A 25,303-nucleotide genomic window follows, 5' to 3' on the forward strand; every position below is an offset into this window, starting at 1 on the left:
AAACCTGCTGACATGTTACTTTCCAAAAACGTTGGATTAATTTTTATTGCTATGAGCTAAGTATAAGTTTATGAGGCTTATTACTGTTTCAAAATGTTACAAGTATTAAGTTTTGTTTTTTGTTTTTTGTTTTTTAATTTATTTATTTATTTATTTTTGGCTGCGTTGGGGCTTCGTTGCTGTGTGCGGGCTTTCTCTAGTTGCAGTGAGCGCGGGCTGCTCTTTGTTGCGGTGCGTGGGCTTCTCATTACGATGGCTTCTCTTGTTGCAAAGCACAGGCCCTAGGTGCACAGGCTTCAGTAGTTGTGGCACACGGGCTCAGTACTTGTGGCGCACGGGCTTAGTTGCTCTGCAGTATGTGAGATCTTCCCGGACCAGGGCTCAAACCCGTGTCCCCTGCATTGGCAGGCAGATTCTTAACCACTGTGCCACCAGGGAACTCCCTAGTATTAAGTATTATAGTTTTTAAATTTTTGCTGATTTTGTAGCTAATAGTTTTATAGTTTTAAAACTAGTTTTAATTTATTGTTTTACTAGAAAGGCTGAACAGGGAGTTCCCCGGCAGTCCGGTGGTTAGGACTCGGTGCTTTCACTCCCGGGGCTTGTGTTCAGTCGCTGGTTGGGGAACTAAGATCCTGCAAGCCATGCAGCACGGCCAAGAAAAAAAAGGAAGGAAAGAAAAAAAAGAAAGGCTGAACATTTTTCTGTGTTTATTAATTTTTCTCCTTTGAACATTGTCAGTTCCTTCCCAATTACCTATTAGTTAACAGTGGTTACATTATTTCCCTTTTTCTTTTTCTTTACATAAATTTATTTATTTACTTATTTTTGGCTGTATTGGGTCTTTGTTGCTGCGCACGGGCTTTTCTCTAGTTGAGGCGAGCGAGGGCTATTCTTCGTTGTGGTGCACGGGCTTCTCATTGCGGTGGCTTCTCTTGTTGGGGAGCACGGGCTCTAGGTGCACGGACTTCAGTAGTTGTGGCTGGCGGGCTCTAGAGCGCAGGCTCAGTAGTTGTGGCCCACGGGCTCTAGAGCACAGGCTCAGTAGTTGTGGTGCACGGGCTTAGTTGCTCTGCGGCATGTGGAATCTTCCTGGACCAGGGCTCAAACCCTTGTCCCCTGCATTGGCAGGTAGATTCTTAACCACTGCGCCACCAGAGAAGTCCACATTATTTCCTTTTAAAAAACTTTAACAGCTTATTGAGGAGAGGCTAGAGTATGGTTAAGAAATTATCTCTGCCCAACACTGGAAGAAATAAAAACTAGGAGAGTCTTCTGTTTAGGTACAGCCTCTAGCAGGTGCCTATTTCACAGTATTCTCCATAGTCTCTTTCCTTGGCTCCTTTGCTCTTTCTGTTCTTTTTTTTTGTTGTTCTTTCTCTTCTCTTTATTTTTTGTAGACTCCAACTCATCAATTCTACTTCTAGGAATTTTTCCTAACAAAATAATGAAATTCTGCTTTTAGAAATATATCTTAATGCAAATGTGAAAAGATATGTACACTGGCTTGTTCAGGGCTGTATTATTTAGACTATCCATAAGTTGGGGAAAAACCTAAGCTTCTGTCAGTAGTGAATTACTTAAATAAATTATGCAGTGACCCAAAAATACAATGCGATGTGTTGCCATTAAAAGTAAAGATGTGGATCTGTATTTTTGACAGGACATGTTAAGTGGGGAGAAAATGTTACCAATAGTATTTATGATATGATCCCATTTTTGTTTTTAAGATACATACATATTTATATGGGCATGGAAAAAAGCCTGGAAAACATACCTCAAAATATTAATAATGTTTTATTTGAGTAGTGGGATTACTGATGATTGTTATTTCCTTTTTGTCGTCTTTTTACATCGTCTGAATCATTTCATAAAGTATGTATTTTTGAGTGTATTTAGTCTTTATAATCAGTAAAGAATAATAAAGCTCTTTTCCATTTTGAAACAAATCATAGTGTGGGTTTGGAGAAAGGGCTACAGAAAGTGCAGAATGAGTTAATCCAGCATGATACTGGCATGAACAAATACAAGAAGTGCTTTAGAATCAAGGATAATGGGACAGATAAAATGAAGGAGAACAGGTCTCTTGTTGGCACTTGGCTCAGGAAAATCAAAAGACTGACCACACATTATCTCTGAACAGTGCCTAGGAGTCACCAGCTGAATTGGCTCTTTGAATCTAAATCCAAAGTTTGAGGCTCAAACCAGAGCTACATAAAATTCCGTTAAGTAGAGATAATTAAAAAGCAGGACTTCCCTGGCTGTCCAGTGGTTAAGACTCCATGCTTTCACTGCAGGGGGCATGGGTTCGATCCCTGGTTGGGGAACTAAGATCCCGCATGCCACGCGGCACGGCAAAAAAGTAAAAATTAAAAAAAAATTTTAAAAAGCAGTGCTTCTCCCTGATACAGGAGACTGAAGGAAGAAGAAGTAAGAGATTAGCAAGAAATAATGAATCCAAAGTCTACAAGGGGTAAAGCATCTGTGACCTGGAAACAGGAGGGATAATAGGGGACATTTGGAAAGTCATGCTTAATATTTCTTTGCATAGTTAAATGACTGACATGAGGCTCTGCCCAGAATTTGCTTCAACTCAGAATTTACCTCTCACTATTATAGAAAGTAATTTTTCACTTGAGTTGACTTTGTGCTATGGAGCTGTTTTGGTAGTGGAAGTTGGAACTAAAAGGCCAGGCTATGAAAATTCATTATAACAACAGGCCACTCACTCTAAATTTCAGGAAACCAAAAGTTAAGCTCTGGAGGTCACTAATAGTTTTTTTGCTTACTACTCTACCCTCCGCCCGTAATTCACACATAGTAGTTGCTCAGTGAATATTTGTTGGATAAATGAGTGCATGAATAAGTACGTGAATGAGTGAATGAATGATTCTGGTTACCGGAGTCTTTATTTAGTAAACTGTGATAAAAATGTGTGAGCATTCATTGTTGGCTAAATAATATATGCATCTCTGTGTAGCACTTATAAAGTCTCATCATGACCAAACTGATAATCATAATAATATATTACATTTGCATTGCCATTTTGAAAACATTTTTTCATTCATTAGTTTGCTCATAGCTGGAGTAGAAATGGCAAGAATATTATTATTATTTTTTAAAGACAATACTTTCTTGTCACCATTTGGAACACTTGGTGCCCTAGTCTGCTCTTAATCATCAGAATACTTAATTTATAGTCAAATGGCAAGTCATCTTTGAGCCTGTGTCCTTATCCCCAGCCAGGAGCCTGTGTCCTCTATCCCCAGGCCCAACATATTCCTTGAGTGTCAGAGTCGTGGGTAACTGCATAAAAGCTACAGTATCCCACCTTAGGAGGCCACAGAGATGGGACAGAGAGGGGAGAGTGGCAAGTTGAAGAAAGCCATAGGCAAAGTCCAATCAGTAGTCATTAGAGGGCAAGAAAGGCCCAGGATGTCAACAGTCACAGGGGAAAGGAAATGTTGTGGACAAAATCTGAAGGAGAATGAAGGGTGGGAGAGGCCTGAGCCCAGAGGCAGTCTTGATCCAGAAGAGGTCAGCCTAAGTCAGGAACCCTGGAGGCTGTGAAGCAAAGGGCAATGGATTAGGGGACTCAGACATCACAGAAGAGTTGGACAAGCTGGTACCCATTGGAGAAGGTGACAACACTGCTCATGACATGTAGCAGCAGCAGGAACAGAGTGAGGTTTCTCTAATGCATGGGCCCAAAGACTTTAAATAGCAAGTTGACGAGGATCATGTACAGAACACTGCCAGCAGCCCCATGTAGACATAGTACAGGATCCCCGAGTCTAGATGCAGGCCAAGAATTGGGCAGAAGGCTTGGGTACCAAAAAGGTTGTGTTGCCGAAGTTGGTGAAATAGACCATGAGGAGAAGTAGTGTGAGGCAGCTGTGGATAGCAGCAGCAGCTTATAGCGCCAGTGCACATTCAATACATCATCTGCGAAGCCCAGGAAGATTATGCAGCAGATGGCAAGGAGCACACTTCATGGTGAGGGAAGGCTTTACACTGCTCCTCCACAGAACAGTTCAGGAAAGGGAAGGGGGTGAAGCAGAAGAGGATGATAAGGCAAACAGCACCACTGATCACTCCCTGGGACTCTAAGAATATTAATTTTTTAAAGCTTAATGACTGATTTACCTTTGTAATTTCTAACATGAATATTGGACCATTCATATATGCAAAAGGTTGGTTTCGTTTCATATCTAAGAATAGTGCCAGAACTGTCTTAAAATTTTCCACCCATTGATGTCATAAGTAATGTATCATTAGTTTTTTTGTAACATAGTGAATTCTTTGATAGATTCATGGGACGAATGATAATAACTCAACAAATGGAAGAAATTGTAAGGTAAGAATTTGTATTCAATCGCTTTTAAGTGAGAATTGTTTGGGGGAGGGATTAAAATCAAGTTAAAGGGAGATTAGATAAGTAAGCAGCATATCATGGGAAAGGGTTAATTTAAAAACATTTAGCATTTCATCTTCTAGTAATTTCTAGCAGCAGCAGATGAGATGAGGATGAAGCAAATGCCAGGAAATGACATCAAAATCATTTAGTAAGATTATTTGTGTACTTGTATTTCTTTGTCTGATATATTAGGTAGTAACATAAAGGAATCATAATGGTCCCTATCCAGATCCTTACACATCTAAACGTACCACCACATAAGTCTCTAATACAAAAAATGTCTTATGTAATGTTTAACAAATAAAAATGTTATGGTCTTCTTCACTTCAAAATCATTCCTTACAAACTAGAGTATTTATTGGCCAATAACTTCTTATATACTCATCTGATTGGTTATTTGGTTGGTTGGTTGTTTTGATTTGTTTTCCCTCAATATTCAGGTTAATTTCTGGTACCTACGTGAAAGGCTTTGGGTCATTTCAAAGATTTTCTGATAGGGTGAGATTACATTGTTACTCATGACCACAAAGCTGAATTTAGAATAAACCTTGGAATCAGCCCTTGAACTTCGAATTAACTTAGCACTCCACCTCTTTTCTGGAGACGTTCAATTTATACTGACTGCATGAAATAAGTCACTGACATAAAGAGTTGAGAATTCTTAAAAATGAAATCCTCAAGACAAGCTACCAAAAATATGCATCAGCATGGATTCACACTTTTAATAAAAGTCAACACAGGAGCACGTTCAATAAACTGTGTAACAAGGTCTTTTTAAGTGTAGGACCCCTGCTGAATAACAGTGACTGGGTTTTATTTTGATTTCTACAGTGACATATTGGGATGCGTGTGTGGATACGTAGTATGAATTGCATTAAGATATTGTGGCTGGTAAAGGAAAAGATCAATTATGTTACCTTAGCAGGTAGAATGGTTTTAAAAAAAAAGAGCCATGTTCTTTGCTAAAGCAACCAGAGTGAAGTGATGAATTATCTTTTAATTTGAAGCTTTCTATCATTATATCCCAATTTTATATGCCAACATGAGCTCAAAGTTTTTCTATTCATTGCTGGGACCAAAACCAAGTAGAAAAGAGCTATAATATGGCTCCTGAATAATTGATTTTGGAATGTCCATTCAGTGTGCTCCAGATACGACTATATAATAAAACCATACTTGTTAACCATAGACCAAACACCTGGCCCCCGCCCCCCGCTGTGTTCATTGGATTAATTTTTTTTACAGTGTTTAGGTTTGCAGACCTCTTCAGAATTGGTTCAGATTCTGTTTGATTTGGATAACTGTGTATGTATATTTCAGAAAAGCCTTCAGAAAGCCTTATGATAAGGAATATCAACAAAATTAAGGCTTTTTTACTTATCCATACCAGAGTCTTATCATTTGCTATCACTAAGAAAATACAATTTTCCTTTCTAGTTACTTCTTCTCATTTTATATCTCCTTTATGGAGAGAAATTCAAACAGCAGGAAGACCTGTGCTCCAAGAAGTATGCGATGCAAGTAGTCAAGTTGTAGTGTTGATCTTGCCTAGAAAAAGTACTAACTCACTTACTATGTTATCTTTTATAACCTAGTATAATTTTAATTGTGCAGAACTCATGCAGTTATATACAAATCATACTACAATTTATGTTTATTTTGCATTTTTTCTTCACCCAACCTGTTTACACTGCATTTTAATTCTGTATTTTCCCTTTGAAAACTGTTAATTGATTTTGCTCAAAATTTAAAAATTTTATCTTCTGTAAAACATTTTAAAATCATTGCTTAATTTTTGGTTTTGTTGAGTTTTATGTTTAAACTTCTGAAACAAGTGGCTTTGTGATTTTATCTACAGGCATAGTCTTATTTCTGAGCCATTGATCTTAAAATGACTGAAATGCTAAGGCAGATATTTGTTGTTATGGTAACTAGCATCATGACTGACCTCGACAGCTTTACAGTAGCAGAGATTTTGGTTTTATATGAAAGCATTGTTATAAGTATAGCTGAAGTACCTTCTGTCTGCTAAAGATGCCATTTTAAAATTTAATTGAAATTTTAATATATTCAATGGTTTTGGTTATTTTTTCCCTAGACCTCTGGGGCCAGAGAGTCTCTTGCTTCGTGGAGCCAGATTAAAAAACACAAAAGAAATTTTTGGTTTGTATATATTGAAAATTTTAAATTATAGATTCATTTTGATGCTTTATATGAAGTATTTTTAAAAGCACAGCATTTGTGGTCTTTTGGTTAGATAATTTATTGTCTGTGATAATTTTCTTTCAAAGATTGTATTAATATAATTTTGTGTTGTATTTTTTGTTAATTCCTATTTTTGAGTAATGGGTTAGAGCCTTGCTCTTATATTTTCTTCGTGAATACTTCATGCTAAGATAATTCTGGCACTTCTGTTAATGGTGTTGAGAACTATATACTCTGACACCTTGGTGCAGTAAACCACTTGTATAATTCCATTATGATTATTCTTAGATTGGATTGTTAAAACTGCTGACTCTTTTGGTCATCCATTTATTCATTCAATGAATTCTTATTGATCTGTGACTATGTAACAGATACTGTTGGAACATACACTGACTGGATCAAAAGGATGAATAAATAGTGCTCTTGCATTGTCGAGCTAAACTAATTCACTATGCTCTGAGTCAACCATAGGTAAATTGTGAAGTCAATGATAACCTGTAGCTGTCAACTGGCTCCTCGCCTTTCAGGAATGGCCCATCATATTCTGGACAGCTTATGTTATTCACTGAATATTTACAGCTTTTGAGCTCTTCTTCCTCAGTCTCTTCTTTCCTGTTAACTGTACTGTATCTTATCTGTCAGTATTAGGCTCTCTGATAAAGAATTCCATATATTTTTTTAAAAAGGAAAATAACTAGTGTGGCAAAAATGTGGAGAAACTGGAACCCTCATACATTGCTGGTGGGAGTGTAGAATGTTGCAGCTGCTGTGGAAAATAGTTTGGCAATACCTCAATAAGTTAAACATAGAATTACCGTATCACTCAGCAATTCTGCTTCTAGCTATATATCCTAAAGAATTGAAGACAGGTGCTCAAACAAAGGCTTGTATGAGAATGTTCATAGCAGCACTGTTCACAGTAGCCAAAGGGTAGAAACTGTGCAAATGTCTATCAACTAATGAATGGATAAACAGTGTAGGATATCCAAGTAATGGAATATTATTCATCCGTAAGAAATGAAGTACTGATACATGCTACAACATACATAAACTTTGAAAACATTATGCTGAGTGAACGAAGTCAAACACAAAAGGCCACATATTGTATGATTTCATTTATACTTAAAATACCCAAAATAGGCAAATTCATAGAGACAGAAAGTAGATTAGTGGTTCCCAGCAGCTGGGGAGTGGAGGGGAATTGGGAATGATTGTTTAAAGGGTACAGGGTTTTTTTGGCGGGGGGCAGGTGATGAAGTAGTCTCAACTTAGATAGGATGGTTGCACAACATTGTGAATGTAACTAAGTGCCACTGAATTGTATTGAAAAGGCAAACTGTATGTTATGTGTCTTTAACCACAATTTTTAAAAGGGGACCATAGTAAAGTTTTAATGGCAGAAGCCAGAGAAAACCTCCAGGGCTTTTAGGCCCTCTTGTGTAATGCTGTATTTTAACACCTCTCTAGCAGTAACACCTTTCACACTCTTAAAATTTAGGAAATGTGTATTTGAATGCCTTTAAATGGGTCTGCTATTGTTTTCCTCAGCACCACCTCTCTGTGTTGTACCATTTTGTCTCATTTCTCACATTTCTATAATTTTGGTGCCCGTTGTCATTTGAGTTGTAATCCCTGCTTTGGAAGGATAGTTCCAATAGTGAAAATTGCAGTTATTGAACATCTTTCTGTTTCTAGGCATTTTGCTAATCTGTCACACAACTCCCATACCAGTTTTATTAGGTATTTTCCCCATTTAAAGATGGGGAAATTGAGACTCAGAAAGATTAGATAACTTGCTCAAGGTCACAGAACTTATAAGTGGCAGAGCTAGCCTTCAAACCAAGCTCTAACTCCAAAGTTTTTTAATAAGACTGGTCTTACCCCAGTTTTAGTCCCCTTATTACTGTCATTCTCATCTCAGTCATTCACATAGGCACATATTTTTAAAATAGCACTTTCCTTGTGTTTATTTCATTTACTCTGACAGATTCCATATTATCTTTCCAGTGCTTATGAGATTATGTCTAGACTCCAGATTCTGGCATTCAAGGTCTTTCAAACTGACGCCAGTCCATTGTTACAGCCTAACAGAAAGCACTTTTCTATTTTTGTCTTTGTTAACACTGTTTGCTCTGTCTATAATGGCCTTCCCTGCCTTCTTTATCTTTCCGAATTCTTTCCTCGTCAATTCCAACTCAAATAATACCTCTTTCATTCAGATATCCCAGTTGTAATTCAGGAACAGAACCCACATGCCTTCCTCATTCAGCAGGTTGAATGACTGGAATTTCCCAAAATTGCACTTGGAAAGCCTTTTAAAAAAAAACTCCAGAAAGACTTTAGGGAAAGACAAATTCTGACAACTCTCAGATGATACAGTTTCTTAGATTTTCTTTTGTGCTAGTGAGTACATTTCTTTTGTGAAACATGGTAGAGGATTATCTTAAGACTGTTTTGTTTTGCAGGTGTTGCTGTGTATACTGGAATGGAAACTAAAATGGCATTAAATTACAAGAGCAAATCACAGAAACGATCTGCAGTAGAAAAGTAAGAAAACTATTTTCATTTATTTACACATAAATATGACTTTTTAAAAATTCATTTATTTGCTTGCACTGGGTCTTAGTTGCGGCAGGCAGGCTCCTTAGTTGTCGCTCGAGGGCTCCTTAGTTGCAGCATGTGAACTCTTAGTTGTGGCATGCATGTGGGATCTAGTTCCCTGACCAGGGATCAAACCCAGGCCCCCTGCATTGGGAGCGCAGAGTCTTAACCACTGAGCCACCATGGAAGTCCCAATATGACTATTGATATGTATATTATTCTATATGTATAAAATATGTATATAAAACTATATATTTCAAGTCAACAAAAGATGGTATCCTTGAAGATAGGGATGGTTTCTCATTTTATTTATTTAATTTTAATTTATTGAAATATAGTTAACATAAAATATTATGTTTCAGGTGTAGTACATAGTGATTTGACATTTGCATACATTATGAAATGATGACCACAGTAAGTCTAGTAATTGTCTGGCCCCATACAAAGTTATCGCAATATTATTGACCATATTCCTTATGCTGTATATTACATTCTCATGGCTTACTTATTTTATAACCCAAGGTTTGTACCTCTTAATCCCTTTCACCTATTTTACCCATCCCCCCAATACCAGCAAGCAACCAACCACCTATTTGTATCTATGAGTGTGTTTTCATTTTGTTTTGTTTTTTAATTTTTTTAATTTTTATTTATTTATTTTTTTGATGTGGACCATTTTTGAAAGTCTTTATTGAATTTGTTACAATGTTGCTTCTGTTTTATGTTTTTGGGGGTTTTTTGGGTTTTTTTAAGGCATGTGGGATCTTAGCGTCCTGACCAGGGACTGTCTGTGTGTTCTTAGATCCCTGGTCAGGGATCGAACCCACACCCCCTGCATTGGAAAGCAGAGTCTTAACCACTGGACCACCAGGGAAGTCCCTGTTTTGTTTTTCTAGATTCCACATATAAGTGAGATCATACGGTATTTGTCTTTTTCTGTCTGACTTAGCATAATAACCTCTAGATTCATCCATATTGTCACAGATGGCGAGATTTCTTTTTTCCGCCCCCCCAAAGAAAAGACTTTTGGGAGTCTCCCTGCCTAATGGGAGACTTAGGCAGGCTTATTGGCTGAGGGGAAGTACCAACATAGAGGGTGTACCAGTGAGCTACTGCCACCAAATTGCTGCATCATAAACTGTCCCAACTCATTCACTTCCATTCATTTTCACAGATGAGTGGATTGGCTGAGGGTCAGCTGAGCTCTGCCAGGAGGAGCTGGGATGACTCAGCGTTGCCCCTCATGTCTCTCTTCTTCCTGGGACAGGCTAATGAAGAAATGTGCTCTTCTTCTTCTTCTTCTTCTTCTTTTTTTTAAATTAATTATTTATTTATTTTTGGCTGCATTGGGTCTTCGTTGCTGTGTGCAGGCTTTCTCTAGTTACGGCGAGCAGGGGCTACTCTTCATTGCTGTGCGAAGGCTTCTCATTACAGTGGCTTCTCTTGTTGTGGAGCATGGGCTCTAGGCACACAGGCTTCAGTAGTTGTGGCACACACGGGCTTAGTTGCTCCGCAGCATGTGGGATCTTCCCGGACCAGAGCTCAAACCCATGTCCCTGCGTTGGCAGGCAGATTCTTAACCACTGCACCACCAGAGAAGCCCACTATAAGCATTTTGAACAGTAGTTAACTATAGTAAATATGCTTGTAATCTTATGTATCTGTTCTTTCATTGCTAGTAAATGGATTGAATTGAATGGTCATTTCTTAAAAACAAAGACTGTGTCCTTTAAATAGCTACTGTAGTATCTTTCTTATATATTGATATTTAGTATCTTATTTAATACCAATGTTAATTTCCAAACAAATGAGTATGGTAACATATAATTGGTACATTTTATATTCTCTTCATTTCAGGTCAATGAATACATTTTTGATAATTTATCTAATAATCCTTATTTCTGAAGCCATCATCAGTACTATCTTGAAATATACATGGCAAGCTGAAGAAAAATGGGATGAACCTTGGTATAACCAAAAAACAGAACATCAAAGAAATAGTAGTAAGGTACTTCATGGTGTTCTTGACTCTGTTACAAAGAAAATTTTATTCTTTGGAAATCTTATTTCTTTTAATGCTTTGGTAGTGACTTCTGATAGGAGTGACCACTGTCATCCCTAAAACTATCACTATTAAAGGGTGACAAAAGGATATTGGACGTGAAGAGTAGCCAGCATGTTTGTACTGGTATGCTTTTTACATTTTACAGAATAAGCATTTATATTCCCTATGGCATGACTTGAATAATTAAAAGAGATCACAGACATTTAAGTCATCTGTATTGGCATTCCACTTTAGTACTACAAATTGAAATTTTTATTCTACTTTATGTAAATAGAATTTTCAGTTCTATCAGAATAATTCAAGGAGTCTTACTGTCAGTATATTGGTGGTATGAAGTAAATACGAATTATGTCATAAGAAGTTTTAAACTGATTAAATATGGACTACCAGGAGAAGTTAACCTGCAATTTTGGTAAATTGTTCTCCAAATTTCACTTTAAAGTGCAAATATTGGAAGATAAGTTTGAATCTCAAGAGACCAAAAAGCAGATAATCACAGGAACACATTTTCAGTATCATTTACAATTAGGTATTTTATCTTTTACAGAACACATTTTAAAATGTGGAACTGCTGTGCCATTGAAGTAGGCTATTCCTGTGTAATCTGTAATTGAGAGTTTTAATTTCTAGCAGTTCTAGCCTAGCAATTATTTTACATTTTTAAAATTACAGTCAATTTTTAGTTATCTGTGATTTTGATGTGTAGAAGTAGAATGGTAAGTATGCTACAGAGGTTCTAATTATAATTTTGCCATAAGTAATTTCAGTCACACCAGGCTTTTCTGGTAGCTTCTAAAAAGTAACAAATTAAGTAATTTGGTTTTAACCTTTCTTCTTTTAATTTGTTCAAGATTCTAATGAGCAATAAAATAACCAAAGGAAATGTGTTAAAAAGCCAATTCAGTAAATGAATTTCATTTCATGAGACTTTCCTGCTTCAGAATATAGTTGATGGTCTGTTTAGATATGAAACTATCTGATAATTTCCTTCGTATTTTTCTCTTATCAAGCAATCATTTTTTTCCCCTAGATTCTGAAATTTATTTCAGACTTCCTTGCTTTTTTGGTACTCTACAATTTCATCATTCCAATTTCATTATATGTGACAGTCGAAATGCAGAAATTTCTTGGATCATTTTTTATTGGCTGGGATCTTGATCTCTATCATGAAGAATCAGATCAGAAAGCTCAAGTCAATACTTCTGATCTGAATGAAGAACTTGGACAGGTAAAAATGATCCTTTTTTTTCTAATTTGTTATTTTTATCAAAATAATAAGTGTACAAAGACTAATAAAACTAAATATTACAAGGCTTATACCAAAAAACAGACATATACCCACTTTGCCTCCCCATGACAGCACAGTATTGTTAAATCACAACTTGGGATTTAATAAATATTCATTTACATTATTAGGACTGTTTTGGTATTATTTACTAATTCCTTGTTCTCTTTGTTTGCCCTGTAATACTATACTTACATTTTTCTTTCTTATCTATTTTGGTTTTGCTGGAGTTAATTGCTCTGTTTTTTATTTGCTTAATTTTCATTTACCACAAACAAATCTGTTGACAAGTATATGAACCATCTCTCCACGTATTCAAACACACCAGGTAATCTAGGATTTCCTTTCTCTTTCTTGTTATCTCGCTCACTTTCTGTTTTGAAGACTTTTATGTTTCTGCTTCAATTTGGACTTCTTTCTGGGCCTGCTTCTCAGCTGTCACCGTGGACTTGCTTTTCCATCACCCTAGAACTTCCTTTGTCTCCCACCCGTTTTGGATTTCCTGTCTTCTGGATCCCATGTCTTCCCACCTGTTGCTTATTCTCTTATTTTGGTGGAACACATCTCCTAATAACTTCTTGAAAAAGGATGCATAACAGGGAAATACTTTGCATGTCTGAAAGTATCTTTATTCCCTTCTTACACTTGATTAGTAATTTAGCTGGGTAGGGACTTCACTGGTGGTCCAGTGGTAAGGGATCTGCCTTGTAGTGCAGGGGACGCAGGTTTGATCCCTGGTCAGGGAACTAAGATTCCACGTGCCGCAGGGCAACTAAGATCCCATGTGCGGCAACTACTGAGCTCGCGCACTCCAACGAGGAGCCCGTGCACTCTAACGAGGAGCCCATGCACCGCAATGGAAGATCCCGCATGCCTCAACGAGGATCCCATGTGCTGCAGCTAAGACCCAACACAGCCAAAAAAAATTAAAATATTAATAAAATAAATAAATAATAAATAAATCTTTAAGAAAATAATTTATCTGGGTAACACATCCCAGGTTGGAAATTATTTTTCCTCAAAATTTGAAAAGCATTTCTCCATTTATTTCTAGCTTCCAATGTTTTTTTGAGAAATCCAATACCATTCTTATTCTCAGTTCTTTATGTGTGATCTGTTGTTTTATCTCTGGAAGTGTTTAGTGTTTTAGGACCTTCTCTTTATTCAATGAATCTGAAATTTTATGATGATATACCTTGGTGTGAGTCTTTTTATTTTCTTTCATTGGGCAATAAACTCTATGAGCCCTTTTTGCCTGGAAACACAAGTCCTTCAGTTCTAGAAATTTTTCTTATATTATTTCTTTGGTAAAGTGTCTTTTTATGTTTTGTGGGATTTTCTTTTGAAATTTATTATTTTGGATGTCAGATCATTTATCTTGATTCTCTAATTTCTTTGACTTTCAATTTTAATTTCTCTGTTTTTATAATCTTTCTGGGAGAATTCATGAACTTTATCTTTCCACCTATCTTTTTTTTTTTTGCTTTGTTTTTTTATACCGCAGGTTCTTATTAGTCATCAGTTTTATACACATCAGTGTATACATGTCAATCCCAATCGCCCAATTCAGCACAACACCATCCCCACCCCATGGCGGTTTTCCTCCCTTGGTGTCCATATGTCTGTTCTCTACATCTGTGTCTCAACTTCTGCCCTGCAAACCGGCTCATCTGTACCAGTTTTCTAGGTTCCCCATACATGCATTAATATACGATCTTTGTTTTTCTCTTTCTGACTGACTTCACTCTGTATGACACTCTGTAGATCCATCCATGTCTCAACAAATGACTCAATTTCGTTCCTTCTTATGGCTCAGTAATATTCCATTGTATGTATGTACCACATCTTCTTTATTCATTCATCTGTCGATGGGCATTTAGGTTACTTCCATGACCTGGCTATTGTAAATAGTGCTGCAGTGAACATTGGGGTGCATGTGTCTTTTTGAATTATGGTTTTCTCTGGGTATATGCCCGGTAGTGGGATTGCTGGATCATATGGTAAATCTATTTTTAGTTTTTTAAGGAACCTCCATACTGTTCTCCATAGTGGCTGTATCAGTTTACATTCCCACCAACAGTGCAAGAGGGTTCCCTTTTCTCCACACCCTGTGCAGCATTTGTTGTTTGTAGATTTTCTGATGACGCCCATTCTAACTGGTGTGAGGTGATACCTCATTGTAGTTTTGATTTACATTTCTCTAATAATTAGTGATGTTGAGCAGCTTTTCATGTGCTTCTTGGCCAACTGTATGTCTTCTTTGGAGAAATGTCTATTTAGGTCTTCTGCCCATTTTTGGATTGGGTTGTTTGTTTCTTTAATATTGAGCTGCATGAGCTGTTTATATATTTTGGAGACTAATCCTTTGTCCATTGATTCGTTGCAAATATTTTCTCCCATTCTGAGGGTTGTCTTTTCCTCTTGTTTATGCTTTATGCAAAAGCTTTGAAGTTTCATTAGGTCCCATTTGTTTATTTTTGTTTTTATTTCCATTACTCTAGGAGGTGGATCAAAAAAGATCTTGCTGTGATTTATGTGAAAGAGGGTTCTTCCTATGTTTTCCTCTAAGAGTTTTATAGTGTCCAGTCTTACATTTAGGTCTTGAATCCATTTTGAGTTTATTTTTGTGTATGGTGTTAGGGAGTGTTCTAATTTCATTCTTTCACATGTAGCTGTCCAGTTTTCCCAGCACCACTTACTGAAGAGACTATCTTTTCTCCATTGTATATCTTTGCCTCCTTTGTCATAGATTAGTTGACCATAGGTGCGTGGGTTTATCTCTGGGCTTTCTATCCTTATCCATTGATCTGTATTTCTGTTTTTGTGCCAGTACCATATTGTCTTGATTACTGTAGCTTTGTAGTATAGTCTGAGGTCAGGGAGTCTGATTCCTCCAGCTCCATTTTTTTCCCTCAAAACTGCTTTGGCTATTCGGGGTCTTTTGTGTCTCCATACAAATTTTAAGATGATTTGTTCTCGTTCTGTAAAAAGTGCCATTGGTAATTTGATAGGGATTGCATTGAATCTGTAGATTGCTTTGGGTAGTATAGTCATTTTCACTATTGATTCTTCCAATCGAAGAACATGGTATATCTCTCTATCTGTTGGTATCATCTTTAATTTTTTTCATCAGTGTCTTATACTTTTCTGTATACAGGTCTTTTGTCTCCCTAGGTAGGTTTATTCCTAGGTATTTTATTCTTTTTGTTGCAGTGGTAAATGGGAGTCTTTCCATAATTTCTCTTTCATATTTTTCATCATTAGTGTATAGGAATGCAAGAGATTTCCGTGCATTAATTTTGTATCCTGCAGCTTTACCAAATTCATTGATTAGCTCTAGTAGTTTTCTGGTGGCATTTTTAGGATTCTGTATGTATAGTATCATGCCATCTGCAAACAGTGACAGTTTTACTTCTTCTTTTCCAATTTGTATTCCTTTTATTTCTTTTTCTTCTCTGATTGCCATGGCTAGGACTTCCAAAACTATGTTGAATAATAGTGGTGAGAGTGGACATCCTTGTCTCGTTCTTGATCTTAGAGGAAATGCTTTCAGTTTTTCACCATTGAGAATGATGTTTGCTGTGGGTTTGTCATATATGGCCTTTATTATGTTGAGGTAGGTTCCCTCAGTGCCCACTTTCTGGAGAGTTTTTATCATAAATGGGTGTTGAATTTTGTCAAAAGCTTTTTCTGCATCTATTGAGATGATCATATGTTTTTTATTCTTCTATTTGTTAATATGGTGTATCACATTGATTGATTTGCGTACATTGAAGAATCCTTGCATCCCCACTTGATCATGGTGTATAATACTTTTAATGTGTTGTTGGGTTCTGTTTGCTAGTTTTTTGTTGAGGATTTTTGCATCTATATTCATCAGTGATATCGGTCTGTAATTTTCTTTTTTTGTGGTATCTTTGTCTGGTTTTGGTATCAGGGTGATGGTGGCCTCATAGAATGAGTTTGGGAGCGCTCCTTCCTCTGCAATTTTTTGGAAGAGTATGAGAAGGGTGGGTGTTAGCTCTTCTCTATATGTTTGATAGAATTCACCTGTGAAGCCATCTGTTCCTGGCCTTTTTGTTTGTTGGAAGTTTGTTTGTTTGTTTGTTTGTTTTGCGATACGCAGGCCTCTCACTGTTGTGGCCTCCCCATTGCGGAGCACAGGCTCCGGACGCGCAGGCTCAGCGGCCATGGCTCACGGGCCCAGCTGCCTCGCGGCATTTGATCTTCCCAGACTGGGGCACGAACCCTTGTCCCCTGCATTAGCAGGTGGACTCTCAACCACTGTGCCACCAGGGAAGCCCATGTTGGAAGATTTTTAATCACAGTTTCAGTTTCATTACTTGTGGTTGGTCTGTTCATATTTTCTTTTCTTCCTGGTTCAGTCTTGGTAGGTTATACCTGTCTAAGAATTTGTCCATTTCTTCCAGGTTGTCCATTTTATTGGCATCGAGTTGCTTGTAGTAGGCTCTTAGGATGCTTTGTATTTCTGCAGTGTCTGTTGTAAAGTTCTCTTTTTTCATTTCTAATTTTATTGATTTGAGTCCTCTCCCTCTTTTTCTTGATGAGTCTGACTAATGGTTTATCAATTTTGTTTATCTTCCAAAGAACCAGCTTTTGCTTTTATTGATCTTTGCTATTGTTTTCTTTGTTTCTATTTCATTTATTTCTGCTCTGATCTTTATGATTTCTTTCCTTCTTCTAACTTTGGGTTTTGTTTGTTCTTCTTTCTCTAGTTCCTTTGGGTGTATGGTTAGATTATTTACTTGAGATTTTTCTTGTTTCTTGAGGTTGGCTTGTATAGCTATAAACTTCCCTTTTAGAACGGCTTTTGCTGCATCCCATAGGTTTTGGGTCATCGTGTTTTCATTGTCATTTTTCTCTAGGTATTTTTTGATTTCCTCTTTGATTTCTTCAGTGATCTCTTCGTTATTTAGTAACGTATTGTTTAGCCTCCATGTGTTTGTGTTTTTTACGTTTTTTTCCCTGTAATTCATTTCCAATCTCATAGTGTTGTGGTCAGAAAAGATGCTTGATATGATTTCAATTTTCTTAAATTTACTGAGGCTTGATTTGTGACCCAATATGTGATCTATCCTGGAGAATGTTCATGCGCACTTGAGAAGAAAGTGTAATCTGCTGTTTTTCAATAGAATGTCCTATAAATATCAATTAAATCTCTCTGGTCTATTGTGTCATTTAAAGCTTCTGTTTCCTTATTTATTTTCATTTTCGATGATCTGTCCATTGGTGTAAGTGAGGTGTTAAAGTCCCCCACTATTGTGTTGCTGTCGATTTCCTCTTTTATAGCTGTTAGCAGTTGCCTTATGTATTGAGGTGCTCCTATGTTGTGTGCATATATATTTATAATTGTTATATCTTCTTCTTGGATCGATCCCTTGATCATTATGTAGTGTCCTTCCTTGTCTCTTATAACATTCTTTATTTTAACATCTATTTTATCTGATATGAGTATTGCTACTCCAGCTTTCTTTTGATTTCCATTTGCATGGAACATCTTTTTCCATCCCCTCACTTTCAGTCTGTATGTGTCCCTAGGTCTGAAGTGCGTCTCTTGTAGACAGGCATTCATACGGGTCTTGTTTTTGTATCCATTCAGCAAGCCTTGTCTTTGGTTGGAGCATTGAATCCACTCACGTTTAAGGTAATTATCAATATGTATGTTCCTATGACCATTTTCTTAATTGTTTTGGGTTTGTTTTTGTAGGTCCTATTCTTCCCTTGTGTTTCCCACTTAGAGAAGTTCCTTTAGCATTTGTTGTAGAGCTGGTTTGGCGGTGCTGAATTGTCTTAGCTTTTGCTTGTCTGTAAAGCTTTTGATTTCTCCATCGAATCTGAATGAGATCCTTGCCGGGTAGAGTAATCTTGGCTGTAGGTTCTTCCCTTTCATCACTTTAAATATATCATGCCACTCCCTTCTGGCTTGTAGAGTTTCTGCTGAGAAATCAGCTGTTAACCTTATGGGAGTTCCCTTGTATGTTATTTGTCATTTTTCCCTAGCTGCTTTCAATAATTTTTCTTTGTCCTTAATTTTTGCCAATTTGATTCTATGTCTTGGTGTGTTTCTCCTTGGGTTTATCCTGTATGGGACTCACTGTGCTTCCTGGACTTGGGTGGCTATTTCCTTTCCCATGTTAGGGAAGTTTTCGACTATAATTCCTTCAGATATTTTCTCTGGTCCTTTCTCTCTTCTCCTTCTGGTACCCCTATTATGCAAATGTTGTTGCGTTTAATGTTGTCCCAGAGGTCTCTTAGGCTGTCTTCATTTCTTTTCGTTCTTTTTTCTTTAGTCTGTTGCGCAGCAGTGAATTCCACCATTCTTTCTTCCAGGTCACTTATCTGTTCTTCTGCCTCAGTTATTCTGCTATTGATTCCTTCTAGTGTAGTTTTCATGTCAGTTATTGTATTGTTCATCTCTGTTTGTTTGTTCTTTAATTCTTCTAGGTCTTTGTTAAACATTTCTTGCATCTTCTGGATCTTTGCCCCCATTCTTTTTCTGAGGTCCTGGATCATCTTCACTATCATTATTCTGAATTCTTTTTCTGGAAGGTTGCCTATCTCCACTTCATTTAGTTGTTTTTCTGGGGTTTTATCTTGTTCCTTCATCTGGTATATAGCCCTCTGCCTTTTCATCTTGTCTGTCTTTCTGTGAATGTGGTTTTTGTTCCACAGGCTGCAGGATTGTAGTTCTTCTTGCTTCTGCTGTCTGCCCTCTGGTTCCACCTATCTTTTGATTTCTTTTATTTGTATTGTAATGTTTTTAATTTCTAATATCTTAGTATATCTGAATGGTCTTTTTTTTTTTGGCTGCGCAGCTTGCGGGATCTCAGTTCCCCAACCAGGGATCGAAACCATGTCCCCACAGTGGAAGCGCAGAGTCCTAACCACTGGACAGCTAGGGAATTCCCAGAATGGTCGTCTTTTAATTACATCTTATTCTTGTTTCTTGAATATAATCTGTTCTTTCACCTCTTTGAGGATATTAATGACAGTTTCTTTAAAGCCTTCTGCTAGTTGCATTTTCTCAGTTTTTTCCTAGTTCCTTTCTCAGTACATCAGTTCCGCTGTAATGTGATATATGCTTCCTAAAATCACTGTGCTATGCAAAATTACTCAGTAAAAACCACAGGGCTTATGGCAAAATGTAATTGAGATACAACAAAAACTTTGTCAGTAACAAATTTAAAATAAAAAGATAAGAACCTAATGACGGCAGGACTTGCTAAATTATTAAGAAATACATAAATACTACAATAAATATGGCACTTTATCTTGAAAATGACCTGAAGTTTACTTGTGGAAGTGCCCATCAGAAGTATTGCAACTTGTGTGTTCTTGTGAAGTACTGGAAGGAAGGTTATCTGAAAACAGAAGGAAAGTATAATACCAGATGTGAATGGTTATGGCTCATAACACACATGGTGACCTGAGGTAGCTGCTAGCTGTTTGAGGTTTGTATATTTCATGTATTCTGGGTGCAGTTTTCTGTGTTCACCTAGTGTTTCTCACAGATGAAACTGTTCATAATCAAATGCAAAGTTCATATTATGCTCAAATTGTTCCCTTATATATCAATCTCATTGTAATAAATTCTTGTGTTTTCAAGACAGTGTTATAGTGGAAATGCCTGTCATTTGTTTTAGATTCCCTTTACCTTTTCATGTAAGGGGATATCCTCAAATGAATGCTAATCTTTGGTTTTCTTTACAAGTCCAAAAGTTTTCCTTAGAAAAGCCCGGCAGCCCAGCTGTTTTTGGGGGGTATCTCCAAATATCAGTATTGGCTTTTCCTCAGTTTACCCAGAGAGAATAACTGCAGTTCGTATTTCTCCTGCTTGTTCAACAGAAATTATCAGTCAACTCTATAGATGAACATGAACCAAAAGATGCCACAGACTTCAAAGAGTATATAGATTTTAAATATTTTGTATTATCCTGTTTTGTTTCTGTGGCATCTTTAATTATTTGCTTTAATTATGTGCTCGGATTATAAGTAAGACTCTTAACATGAGTATATCAATGTTAATAGGTAAACAACTTCAGGAGCCAGAGTACAAAGTTTTTTTGTTTAACATAATACCCTGAACATAAAGGTTTGTTTTCTTTTGTTTTCTATCTCTAGGTGGAGTATGTGTTTACAGACAAAACTGGTACACTGACCGAAAATGAGATGCAGTTTCGGGAATGTTCAATTAATGGTATAAAATACCAAGAAATCAATGGTAGACTTGTATCTGAAGGACCAACACCAGACTCTTCAGAAGGAAACTTATCTTATCTTAGTAGTTTATCCCATCTTAACAACTTATCCCATCTTGCAACCAGTTCCTCTTTTAGAACCAGTCCTGAAAATGAAACTGAACTAGTAAGCAATTTTTAAGTTAATAAATAGGAGTTGGTGGGTTGTTGGTGGGTTGCAGGAGAAAAAGTTTAAGTGTTAGTGGGGCGAGGGATATACATTTGTAATGTTTATCCTTTGATTCAGCACTGAGAATTTATAGTCATAAGCCAGCTTAACTTGTCACTTAATATGCATCTACTTTACGGAGGGAGTCTCAAGAGGAAGGGGGTATGGGGACGTGTATGCATATGGCTGATTTGCTTTGTTGTGCAACAGAAACTAACACAGTATTGTGAAGCAATTATACTCCAATAAAGATCTATTAAAAATATAAATAAATAAATAAAATGTTCCACTAAATATATATATATATATATATATATATATATATATGCATCTACTTTAGTTCTCTGTGTATTTAAATGGGACTAAGTTAAGGAAAGCCCTTTCTGCCTTGAAATAAAGAAGACTTTCCTAAGGAATAGAGCTTAATAGAGCTTTTGAGATCTCAGTTCTTCCACAATAGAGTTTTCACCTTTACTTGCAATTTGGTTATGCCTCCTAAAAATATACTCAGATGTTGAAGGGTCATAAGCAAATGTGACATTTTACTCTTGGGATTCAGAAGCAACCAGCTATTATTTATGCAATTCAGAATTGTAGCACTCTTGTTCTACATCTTAGTTTATTAAATTACGGGCTGTATTTATTGGCATTTTTTAGAATTTTGTTTCTGTTTTCCTACATGTTCCTACATGTTATTTGGTATTGGTATATTTTATTATGAATATTAATTATGTTTCTACAGATTAAAGAACATGATCTCTTCTTTAAAGCAGTCAGTCTCTGTCATACTGTGCAGATTAGCAGTGTTCAGACTGATGGAATTGGTGATAGTCCCTGGCAAACCAACCTTGCACCCTCCCAGTTGGAGTACTATGCATCTTCACCAGATGAAAAGGCTCTCGTGGAAGCTGCTGCAAGGTAGTTTAAATTTAATTTTCAAATCTTCAGAAAAATACCTTTTAAATGAAAATGTGAAAATACAAGAACATAATTTTAAATTCTCAAAGTTCAGAAACACATAAAGGTATTTTATTTTATTTTTATACTTTTTTTTACACATAAAGATATTTTATTTATATGTATATATTTTTACACATAAAGGTATTTTAAATGAGAATTTGAAATGTCATTAATTTTGTTGTCAAGCTTGCATTAAGTCATATTTTGAAGAGATCTCTTTAAAGTCTGGTTACTGTGAAATATGAACAATATAATTTGTGAGAAATACTTGTGTATGTACAGTTTTGGATCTACTCTCACCCTTCAAGTTCTTAAAAATAATCCTTTACTCAAAGGAAATAACTTTAAAATACATCTTAAACTTATATTTTAAATGTTTTTATTCAAGTTAGTTATATTGTGGATTATAAATATCATCCTTTAAATCTTATATTTCTTTCTCCTTTTATTCCCTAGATTCGGCATTGTATTTATTGGCAATTCTGGAGAAACTATGGAAGTTAAAACACTTGGAAAACTGGAACGGTAAGTTTTTTCTATATTGTAATTTTCTATTTATTAAGTGTTTACTATAGAACAGGAATTGGTAAACTATGACCCAGAAACCAGATCTGGCCTACAGCCTGTTTCTGTATAGCCTGAAAACTAAATTACATTTTTAAAGTGTTTTCCAAAGCAAAAAAATATGCAGCAGAGATCATATATGGTCTTCAAAGCCTAAAGTACTTACTCTCTGGCCCCTTACAGGAAAAGTTTACTGACACCTGCTCTAGAATGATGTCAGTATTACATTGTACCTCATCATGGTAGTAACAGTATAATGCTCTGAAACTTTCATCTGTATTTTAGCTTAATGGTTCTTGAATTTACTTACATGTTTATTTTTACACGTTCTTAGGATAATGAGTTTTGTACATTTCTACTCACTAAATAAAAACTTCCTTATCTTTCCTATGATTTTTATCTTTCAAACATTAAGGAACCATTGCATTATTTCCAGTATTTCCACTGTTTGATAAGTTAGTCCATTCTTATCACATTCTTATCTTTCGTGGTTTTATCATTTCTGATCATATCTCAGCTCCACTTGTGCTTTTTCAGACTATGCTTTTCTGAACTAAATAGTGCCCAGTCTTTGGCTACTTTTATCTGGGAGCCTGTCTAGCTCATTTTATCAACTTATAAACCATTCTACTCAGTGTTTTTCTTTGAGATGTGCCAAAACATTCCATATGTACATCATTGTATAAATTCATCTAGAAGACTTTTCAATCCACACCTGACCCATCCACACAAATTCTTTTACAGCTCCCTAGAGAGGCCTTTGTGTCCCCCAACTGCACACACATGCCTTGTCGTAGGTTCAGAATCACTGCTGTAATGAGCCTCTGTTACTAATGTGAGTGTTCGTATTTCTCAGGTGTGTTTAGGCAGAAAAAAGAGTTGAGAATCAGTCACCTTTTTTAGTGAGGAAAAACATGAAGCTGGGCAGATATGTATTCCATTCCTTGCTGTGCCATTCACATGCTTATTTGACTTAAGGCAAATGAGTGTATCTTTCTGAGTTTAATAGTCCTCACCTGTAAAATGAGATAAGACCTACCTCCTTTCATTCTCATGGGTATTAAATGATATAAGGTATGTAAAGTACATGGCATTTGGTAAGTACATAATAAATGTCAGTTCCTTCTTTTTCTATCTTGTGTTATTAATGAATCATAATCCATCATCTTGAAAAACGTAATTGAGATTAATTTCTTGTTCTAAATTAACCATTTTATCTTTTATAGGGATTCTTTCCAAATATTCACTTAATATTATTCAAAAAAGTACAGATTTTGTCTTTCTTATTTTTTCTTCCTTAGGTACAAACTGCTTCATATTCTGGAATTTGATTCAGATCGTAGAAGAATGAGTGTAATTGTTCAGGCACCTTCAGGTAACCAATTTAAATGTTCATGAATTTTTAGTTACATAATACTAAGAGCTTGATAACTCATTTTTCTTTTTAGGTGAGAAACTTTTATTTGTTAAAGGAGCCGAATCATCAATTCTCCCAGAATGTATAGGTGGAGAAATAGAAAAAACCAGAATTCATGTAGATGAATTTGCTTTGGTAAGTGCAAATTTCTCTAATTTAACAACCGTTAAAAATATATATCTATGAAAGATTTGGGGTTTCATTTTTGCATTAGTATTTTATCAAAAATTATAGAAATTCTGCAGTTCTGTTACATTATGTATTGGCTCCTCATTCGTTGGTTAAAATTTGACCTTTTTTAACCTGCTAAAATATATCTTCTCTTTGCACCTAGTACAGCCAGAGTACTTATGGCTACAAGGACCACTCAGATTGCTATATTAAAAAGGGAGGGACTTCCCTGGCAGTCCAGTGGTTAAGACTCCGTGCTTCCATTGCAGGGGGCATGAGTTCCATCCCTGGTCAGGGGATTAAGATCCTGCATGCCGTGCAGCATGGCCTAAAAAAAAAAAAAGGAGACGTACAAAAGTCCCAAGTATGTGTAGAAACTGGAACCCTGATACATTGCTGATGGGAATATAAATGATATGGCCACTTCCAAAAATAGTTTTACAATTCCTCATAGAACATAGAGTAATATAGAGTTACTATATGACTTGGTAATTTCACTCCTAGGTATACATCCAAGAGAATTGGAAACATATGTCTACACAGAAACTTGTACTTAGCAGCTTTATTCCTAATAGCCAAAAAAATGGAAACACCCAAATGTCCATCAACTGATGTGTCATATCCATATATGATATGTGTCATATCCATATAACAAAATGTTATTTGACCATTAAAAGGAATGAAGTATATGCTACATCATGGATGAACTTTGAAAAGATTGCTAAGTGAAAGAAGCTAGTCACAAAAGACCACATGTTCCATTTATATGAAATACCCAGAAAAGACAAATTCATAGAGCCAGAAAGCATATTAGTGGTTGCCAGGAGCTGGAGAAAGGGGGGAAAGGGAAGTGTCTGCTAATGAATATGGAATTCCTTTTGGGGGTGATGCAAATGTTCTGGAATTAGTAATAACAATTGCACAACTTTGTGAGTACACTAAAGACCACTGAATTGTACTTTTTAAAGTGAATTATGGTACGTGAATTATGTCCCTCTTAATAAAAGAATGTAGGAAAATCTTACAAAAACAAAGTGCCACACACAATTCATGTGAAGAGGAAACTTATTAAGCAGCTCTGTCTCAGTCTTAGAGCCTCATGACCTCTCATTTCTGCATTTCTATAAATGGTGCCCACCTGCTTCCTTTACTTACTTATGGTTTCTTTTCTCCTATTACTTTCTATTTGTT

The 25,303-nt window shown here is 36.2% G+C and overlaps 1 protein-coding gene across 4 annotated transcripts in view; it reads left to right on the forward strand.

Annotated features, from left to right (window-relative positions):
- The window catches only part of ATP11B (ATPase phospholipid transporting 11B (putative)), a 121,151-nt gene that overhangs the window by 41,448 nt on the left and 54,400 nt on the right, over positions 1–25,303 (forward strand). For all 4 annotated transcript variants that reach the window (XM_081234106.1, XM_081234105.1, XM_081234107.1 and 1 more), the window contains 10 exons: positions 4,310–4,357; positions 6,516–6,580; positions 9,088–9,169; positions 11,081–11,231; positions 12,319–12,516; positions 20,716–20,958; positions 21,743–21,918; positions 22,417–22,485; positions 23,826–23,899; positions 23,973–24,076. In XM_081234106.1, the coding sequence (XP_081090232.1) occupies positions 4,310–4,357; positions 6,516–6,580; positions 9,088–9,169; positions 11,081–11,231; positions 12,319–12,516; positions 20,716–20,958; positions 21,743–21,918; positions 22,417–22,485; positions 23,826–23,899; positions 23,973–24,076 (1,210 nt within the window). The remainder of the gene's footprint in view (positions 1–4,309; positions 4,358–6,515; positions 6,581–9,087; positions 9,170–11,080; positions 11,232–12,318; positions 12,517–20,715; positions 20,959–21,742; positions 21,919–22,416; positions 22,486–23,825; positions 23,900–23,972; positions 24,077–25,303) is intronic.

The sequence above is a fragment of the Mesoplodon bidens genome, assembly GCF_964165515.1.
Source record: "Mesoplodon bidens genome assembly, chromosome: 5".
NCBI classification, from domain to species: domain Eukaryota; kingdom Metazoa; phylum Chordata; class Mammalia; order Artiodactyla; family Ziphiidae; genus Mesoplodon; species Mesoplodon bidens.